This window comes from Chiroxiphia lanceolata, chromosome W (assembly GCF_009829145.1).
Source record: "Chiroxiphia lanceolata isolate bChiLan1 chromosome W, bChiLan1.pri, whole genome shotgun sequence".
Lineage (NCBI taxonomy): Eukaryota > Metazoa > Chordata > Aves > Passeriformes > Pipridae > Chiroxiphia > Chiroxiphia lanceolata.
In genome coordinates, this window is record NC_045670.1 from 16,002,096 (window position 1) to 16,010,618 (window position 8,523).

General features: G+C 40.5%; 2 protein-coding genes and 1 non-coding gene across 3 annotated transcripts; all 3 read left to right on the forward strand.

The window, feature by feature from the left end:
• The first annotated feature begins 1,158 nt into the window (after positions 1 to 1,158).
• Positions 1,159 to 3,171, forward strand: LOC116780023 (60S ribosomal protein L17-like). The gene is made up of 4 exons (XM_032674526.1): positions 1,159 to 1,287; positions 1,698 to 1,796; positions 2,419 to 2,610; positions 3,095 to 3,171. Exons 1-4 carry the CDS (start codon positions 1,186 to 1,188, stop codon positions 3,140 to 3,142), a joined length of 441 nt encoding a protein of 146 aa, XP_032530417.1. The 5' UTR covers positions 1,159 to 1,185; the 3' UTR covers positions 3,143 to 3,171.
• LOC116780094 lies at positions 2,694 to 2,761 on the forward strand. Its single transcript, XR_004354326.1, has one exon. It is a non-coding gene; the product is annotated as a small nucleolar RNA SNORD58 (small nucleolar RNA).
• A 2,456-nt stretch (positions 3,172 to 5,627) lies between the features above and the next one.
• Positions 5,628 to 6,968, forward strand: LOC116780024 (UPF0729 protein C18orf32-like). The gene is made up of 2 exons (XM_032674527.1): positions 5,628 to 5,847; positions 6,886 to 6,968. Exons 1-2 carry the CDS (start codon positions 5,628 to 5,630, stop codon positions 6,966 to 6,968), a joined length of 303 nt encoding a protein of 100 aa, XP_032530418.1.
• Positions 6,969 to 8,523: the final 1,555 nt, after the last annotated feature.

Genomic DNA, 8,523 nt, shown 5'->3' on the forward strand with positions numbered 1-8,523 from the left:
ACCGCGAGTGCATTTCAAGGTAGGCAGTGTGTGTATAGTAAGAAATGCAATTTCATATAGTTTCAGTTTGGTTTTGTTATTTTCTGTTGGGGCATTTTTTGAAGGAAGTGTCTCTTATTCTGTATCATTATGTGGTTACTTAAGGGTGGTAGTGTAGGTTATGGCCCGTGTTTGCTTTAGCTGCTTGTAATGGCTTTCATCCACAGGATCAAAAATAAGAGATTGTGGCCTAAGAGTAGGACACTCTAATACAGATAATAAAATACCGTAGGAAAACAGTTACAGTGAATTTAGCTGGAAGAATGGGCTAGTGTCAGATGTGAGATTTTTTCATTTGTCTTACTCTGCCTTTCTGGTTGTTGGGAAGCAACATTGGATTCATCTGCTCATGCTGCTGGTCAAAGAAGTATGGCAGGGGAGGCATGCAGTGTTTGGCATGAGGACACAGGTTCCTATGGAAAAGGTTTAGGTGTGGCAGTGAATCCAGGACATGTTTAAGTTAACCACAAAACCAAAGCTGAGCAGATGCTTTTCTGCTCCACAGTGGTATATAATTCATGTGAAAGAGATTTCACTTGATTTGCTTTTTTACTATGATCAGGTAGGATTATAGTTACTCTCTGACTTCTGCATTTAGTATGTTGTCTTAAGCAGTGATACTTCAGCCTTAATTTTTATTTCTGAGCCTTTTCTCCCCTTTATAATTCACTTACAGAGATACTTAAATTGTTTGTATCTTGTTTTCTCATCACTTCCTCTGAGGTGCCATATTTGACATTTTAGTAGGAATTTATCCTTCAGGCTCTTGCTTCTTTAGATTAGTGGCCAAGGAGGAGCTATGAAAAGTATAAATATTCAAATTTATTTGTTGGTTGGAAAGATCTAGCCATTAGGTAAAAACCAATAGATTTGTTAGAGCTGCAAATTCAGTAATGGCAGTCATACCAAGGGTTAAAAAAAGGTAGCAAAAAAAAAAGTGTTTTATTTATTCTTCATTCTTTAATTTAGGTGTGTGGGGGGGTTGTGTATGAGTACTTCCTTTAAATTGAGTTTGTAGCAAAAATAATAGGATCCAGGAAAGAGAGAGGAGTGGTTTTGCTCATGTAACTTGTAAAGATGTGTTAACAGCTTCACTATGTTCTGTATTGCTAGAACACTCGAGAGACTGCCCAGGCCATAAAGGGCATGCACATCCGCAAGGCCACCAAGTACTTAAAGGACGTAACCTTGAAGAAGCAATGTGTTCCCTTCCGGCGCTACAACGGGGGAGTCGGTAGATGCGCCCAGGTGAGGTCTGAAATGAAAATGTGGGAAAGATGCTGTGGCTGGTTAAGAGAAAAAAATGAGTTTGAGATGGTATGGAGAATAGTCTGTTGTTGTTGATGATAACTTTGTATTAAAATACAGAATCATAGAATGTTTTGGGTTGGAAGGGACCTTAAAGATCATCTAGTTCAAACTCCCCTGCCATGGGTAGGGACAGCTTTCAGTAGACCAGGTTACTCAAGAGGGAGAGAAGAGTTACTCTTAATTCCAGTACAGCATTGCATCTACTTGCAGTGTAAAGTAATTGATCAAATTTAATTGTTTTGTTATGCAGTCTTAATAGAAGGAGATGTAATGACAAGTTAACAGTGCCTGAAGGGTAAATTGTATTGTACTGGGACAAAAATGGAACTCTTGTTGTCTTCTTCCAGGCCAAGCAGTGGGGCTGGACACAGGGACGCTGGCCCAAGAAAAGTGCAGAGTTCTTGCTGCACATGCTCAAAAATGCAGAGAGCAATGCTGAGCTCAAGGTAGGCCACATCAGTGTTACCAAATGCAAAGTGTTCATGTCATGCTGTGTGTCAGCACTCCTGAACTGGGTGTCTCTGATGTGGAAGGCCAGGTAACACCTGCTTTGTCAATGAATCTGAATTGTATCGAGGTGTTGGTATACCCTTTGTTTGAATTAGGCTGTGTGTGTTTTCAAGTTAAAATGGGAGTAATAATTTTTCACAGGGACATAGTTTGCACATGGTTATCAACTGTTTAAGTGGTTTAGGTCTCTTAAAAACCAAAAAAAAAGCAAAATGTGGACTCTTGGTCAGTTTGTGTCTTTGTAATATACTTGGTGTTTAATTTAGTCACCACTACCATCAGAGTTACTATCTTAGGACACCTCTGGAGTAACCATGAAATTATAATTGTCTATTTCTGACCCATCGGCATAATTTTAAATTGATTGTGATCCATAGGGGGTAGTCTCTGTTTTTCTGACTTTGGCGCTTGCTTAGTTCTATGACACCGCCAAGTTCATCTGTTTTATTTGCCAGCAGTGGTGTGTGTCTGGAGGGATGATTATTCACATTTTTGCTGTGGATATTATTTATTTGAAGATAAAATACAAGTCACAAATTTTATTCCCCTCCCTGACAGGGTCTTGATGTGGATTCTCTGGTCATTGAGCACATCCAAGTCAACAAGGCTCCCAAAATGCGCCGACGCACCTACAGAGCACACGGTAGGATCAACCCCTACATGAGTTCCCCCTGCCACATTGAGATGATCCTCACTGAGAAGGAGCAGATTGTTCCCAAGCCAGAGGAGGAAGTTGCACAAAAGAAAAAGGTAGTGAGCGTCATACCCTTAGTCCTCTTTAATGTCAGCATCTGAAGAGCTGAGTGTTCATACTTGGCGTTTTTCAGGCAGAGGGGTTGTGATGACTATCTTAGGACACCTTTGTAATACCCACGAAAAAAGAGAGTTCTTTCTGAGCAACCTCAGTATTTATTGTGAACACAACATTGATAACTTTGGAAAATGGTTTTCAGGGGTTTATGTCATACAGGGAATTTGTTCTTCCCTTCCAGTCCATGTGTACGAAGCTGGGATGTGCCGCAATAAAATTTAAGTTGTGAGCCTGTAAGCAATGTAGTACTTGTTGGGACACTTATGTATGTGCAAGTACAATCAGCAGGTCATTTTGTAAACAGGTGAAGAAATTTCTAACAGTTCTCAGTACCTTCAAAAGACAACTAAATTTATTTGTAAGATGTTTTGGGAAAGTGTCTTCTTATTTTGCCACTTTCTCATTTTTGCGTTTGTTTTTCAGATATCCCAGAAGAAGCTGAAGAAACAAAAGCTAATGGCTCGGGAGTAAATCTCTGAGAGATGTACATAAATAAAATTAAAAAGTTTAGATTTATTGTATGTGTTTGCTTAGGCTTAAGCAGGGTGTTGTGGGACAGCACGGTAGTCGGGATGCCTGTTGTTGCAACGCTGGGGATGCTGTTGACTTATCGCTATTATTTATATATAAAACAAGATAATTTGAAACACATGCAGGCGTGTACCCCGCTGCCCTGGCCCGTTGGGGCCAGCTGGCGGTGGTTGCGGCCCGAGCGCGGTGGCATCGCTGGGCGCTAACGCGGCTCCCGGGGGCGGGGTGTAGGCCACATGATGCGAACGCCGCCTTCTCCCATTGGCCGCGAGTGAGTCGGAAGCACGGGGGTCACTTTCGGTGCGGGGGAGGAGGCTGCGGCGGCCGGTATCGGCGCTGGGTCGGTGCCGACTGAGGTGAGTGCGGGGTGGCCTCTGACCGGGACCGGGCTGCTCCCCCAAGGGTCTCTTCATGGTCCTCCGCTCCTCTAGCCCGGCCGGGGGCTGGCCTCACCTCGCCGCTTGCTGCCCTTCTCTGTGGACAGAGCGGCTCCGTTAACCGGGAGCGAACGAGGTGAACCCCGAAATGTAATAGCCCATGCTGAGGTGTGGAGCTCTTTGATTTCAACGCGTGTTTGAGTGGAACTACACCGATTCGGAAAAATCTTTGTGCTTCCACCTTTGTCAGTGGGAGGGGAGGGGGAAACGCCGCTGCTGCTCGGTCATTTCCTGTCAACCGGGACGGCTGGCTTGGCTTTGGGGAATATTTTAGTCTGAATGTCGTCCTATAGAGAGGCAGAACTGGAGCGTATTGCATAAATTAGCCTTTCTAGACTAGGTCGTCGTTTATGAAAAAAAAAAAAAGCCTTTTTGTCTGCATAGCCTTTTTTTCTGTTTCCATAATAGTTGACTAACATGGGAAACAAAGACACAATGTACTGAAATTTGCCATGTTAGGCATATTCTCTCTGCTGCCCCTAATATATGGTGGCTTACAGATAAACCCAAAAGCTGCTATCACAAACAAATAATCTTGCTATTAAAATCCGACAATTTGTCCTTTTACTGTTCTTTGTTTTTCTTGCTAACCAAGCAACAGAGCATCACCAAATCACAGAAGAAACTTGTGAGCGGTATTTCACTATATTAGGATGGGTATTATACTTCTAGTGACTTGCTTTTTTATATCTGGCAGAGGTATGACTTTTTGGTCTGGAATCTTGACACAAAGTGGCTGCAGAGATGTGCAGTTGCCTTACAAGGACAGCCTAGGGTGTTTTCTCCAGCTATGTTCTTTAACTGGTGGATGAATCCACAAGATATTGTTGGAAATTTAGTATCTAGGAAGTTCTGGTGGAGAGTATCTGAATTATCTTTTTGAATGGCTTTAAAGGATTAACTCATTTGTGTTCTCTCAACTGAAGATTTCTCTCTGATTTCAGAAAGTAGATCCTGCAAAACTATATTTGAAGCAGCCAAAACTACACTTGGAAGTAGTCAACTAAAAACTGATATTCTGTTCTTCCATAGGGCTAAAAATCTTTAGGATAGCTTAAAAAAAAAAGTGAAACTGATCCCGGGATGAAGTGTGCATATCTGCCTCTTCATTCTCCATCTTGGAAAGCTTTTGTTTTGCTTCTTAATGTAGGAATTCAAATAGCATCCTAGAAAGGAGGAATGTGAAGGACAAAGTTGCTGCTGTGCAGCAGTGTATAAATTGTTCATCAGCACTGAAATGGACACCTCTAATCCTACTTAACTGCTTCCTCTCCCACTTGTATCTTTCTGCCCCTGTGCTTTGGTTTTCCCCTTTTTTTTCATTGCAGACTTGAGGTTGCTGTTTTTGAAGACTTCCTCCTGGTTTGGGGAGAGAAGGATTAATTTTCTAACAGTTTGGCCAATTGTATGGGATTGGTGTGGGATCAAGTGATTCCTCCTATACAGGAGGAAGTAACTCATATTCTTCTCTCAAATCCTGACTGGAATTCTCTTCCACCCTCCCACCAACCTGCCTTTCAGTGGTAGCAAGCCATTGGGTGGATTAGAGTCCTGCCATTTAATTTCACCTTAAATAAAAAGAGAATAAGAAAAACAAACCTTTTTGACCCTCTGTTATAATATAGTAAGAACTGGGCTAATATCTGCAGCTTGCTGCTTAAACTGTTTTTGTGTGGTTTAAGCAAAAACTTATTTTCTGAATTTGTTTTTCTAAGTTGCAGCACTAGGACTGATGAATTAATAGCAAGCTGCTTTTTTTGTTAAAATATCAAGAATGTTTCCCTTGTTGAGGACTTTATAAAATTAAAACACACAACATTTTTGAAACATTAACAGCTAGTCTATAATTTAAGAATCTTTTATGTTTGAATATCAACTAAAATCTTTATTTGTTATTTAAAGACTTTTCTTAGCTCATGGCATACAAACCCTGTCATTCTAAATTGTTTGTTTTCCTCACCAGCTTTGTCACAGAACAAGAGGAAGCCATGGTGTGCATTCCTTGTATTGTCATTCCGGTCCTCCTCTGGGTCTACAAGAAATTTCTGGAACCGTATATCTGTCCCATTATTGCACTTTTCATTGAGCGCGTGTGGCCCAAGAAAGCTGTGCAAGAAATAATAGCCACAAAACAAGGTCAGGAAGGCAGAGCTGGAAATCCACAGGCACCTTCAGCCACAAAGAGAGATCAGGAGGATGAATCTGGAATTTTATAAAGTAAGATTAATGCATTTAGCTCAACAGGGAAACTGTGGGTAAAGTACCCAGCAGTAGTTAAGGGTGGGCATCACAGAAGAGTAAATTGTTGTGTGTTTTTACAGACATTTTTGTGGCTATTTTCTTATGAAAGGGAGTTGCTGGTATAAAACGAGAAGATGCAAAAACGAGCTCGAGAGTCAGAGACACATCCTCATAGAGGTACAGTCAATGCTCTCCCTTTATTCCAAAAATACACACATTATCAAGGGTCCTACAGGGTTCACACGCTCTATTCTATTGGTTACATTTACTTTCACACACTATATCTATAACTTTATTGGCTCTACTAGCCAAGGCACATTTCCAGGCCCCCCCATCTTCTGGTTTCTCACACTCTGGATAAACAACCTCCTTCCTTGTTTTCCTCTATGCAGCTTTCTGATATCTGCTGCTCAAGGACACACAATCTGCTGCTGGAGAATACAGGTCCCTGCTGTCCGGCACGCAGGCCGGATTGTGCAAGCAGGCCTGAGGCAGTATATGTCCTGCATCATCTAAGATTCTTTCAACACTGGTACTGAGCCAGCTAGAAATAGTTTGCTTCAAGACAGCTTTCTGGTAGGTCTTGGAAGGATAGGAATTGCACCTGTTTTCAGAAACAGCTTAGGTTAATTGGGTTTTTTTTTAACGACCGGCTACTCTTTGAGAGAAGAAAAAAGTTCAAATAATTAGTACATCACACCGATCTATGAAGCAGAATTAAAACCCCTCCCCCCAGTCTTCAGCCACCTCTTGCCACTTGTAATGGGGAAAAAATATTTAGTGCTTCTAAATTGTGCATTTATTATTATCTCTTCTATCAAAATGCAAAGATTTGTATATCTCGTCTCTGCCTTTATTCCCTCCTGAAGCAATAATTATCTGTAAATCTAAAGAGACACCACCATTTGGTTCTTGCTGCAGATTTCTTCATAGATCATCACCGGCCCTGCTTCTAAAGCCATTTTCATCACCAGCTTGTTACTAGTCTGGGTGTGAAGTCCTTTTATTTGCAGTTTGAAAGCAATGGCGTTGCAATTGGAATTGCTGCAAAGAGGTCCACTGAAGTTTGTGACAAGAAAATGGACTAAAGGAATTCATCCTAAGGATTTTATTCCCTTGTGTCCCAATATGAACTGGTGACATTTCTGCCTCTCACTTTGAGACTTTTTCTTTTGCACGTTTTAGCTGAATAAAACCCCTTATTGCTTACAGGAGAGAGTCTCTTTTGCCACAAAAATGGTGGCTAGCACATTGGTTAATTTAAAATGTTTGAAAACTGAAGTTCTTGTATTTTCCTCACTGGAACTACTTTCATCTACCATCTATTTGGTGTGATTAGAGTTTATGTTAAATAACTTATGAATAAATCTAGCTTTGGAAGGTAAATGTATCTTAGCATCTTAATTTCACTAACTGCTAATGCAATTCTTTAGGCTTTCACCTTAAAAGCTATAGCTGTTCTTGACCTTGCTAAAGAACTATGGATTGCATTGTGGTGACAGAGGTGTCATGGTTAAATTATGAAGAGTTAGATTTTTCATGTCAAATCTGTGGATGAGCTAAAGGAGTTATGCTATATGGCAAAATTTACTTAACTTACTAAAAGCAGAAAGTCTTGATATGATACTTCCATTAATTATTTTCCTGGAAATACTGTGTCTTTCTTTCCTGAAGAGGAACAGCAGAGGCATGATGTAAGAGAATTGTTGCTTTATATTCTATTCAGTGGTTTAGAATGTTGCAGTTCTATCTTAAAAAAAACCCACTCTCCAACTAAAATCTCATTAACATGCTTGTGGAATTTGAATTATAATAAACCAGGATTTTATTTAAAAATAAGTTGCTTTATAAAATTGTTATTAAAGCTTCTGAGCTATATAATCTAAAGTGGTAACAAAATCTTTGAAACCTGGAGACAGGCCCCAGGCAGAAGGAGATCATAAACTACTGACTCTTCATGATAAAGTCCGCTTTGTCTCCTCCTGGGAAGATGCATTATGCTACTGACTTGCATCCCAATTGTGAAGCAGTTTAGATGTTCCTGTGCTTAGTAATGAATAAAAGTGAATTCTTGCTTTGTCCTCTGCCAAACCAGAGTGCTCTTTCAAAAATTCAAAACCAAAACCATTTCAGCAGTTTTGGATTGCTATTTAGGATTTATTTTCCCTAAAATCCTACCTAAGATATGCCTAAAAAGGCACACCTTTTATGCAGGCAGTCCTTGAACTGGTCACTGAGGTCCAGTCTGTTCTTGCAACTGTAATTTCTCCTATCAGATAATTAATTATTCTGATAATGAATTATGCCTGCCAAATGCCTCTGTTGAGGAGCATTGTTTCCTACCACTACCTGGTTTTGTCAGGTTCTTGGGTGAATTGATCTGCAATGTTCACAACTGGGTATCGAGCCCCTTGTTACTACAACCATTGCTTCTGTATGAGTTGAATCACAGAAACTTGTAAGACACTGCTTAATACTGTTTGCTCTCCTTTAATGAGCTAGGCTATTCGTAAGTGAATTTGGTATTCCTGTTTAATCAGCTTTTACATCATCCTTGGAATATAATCCCTCATTGAATCAGCGTATCACAGATAACAGCTTTCTCCTAGACCAGTGAAGTACCTACCCACTGTAATATGAAAA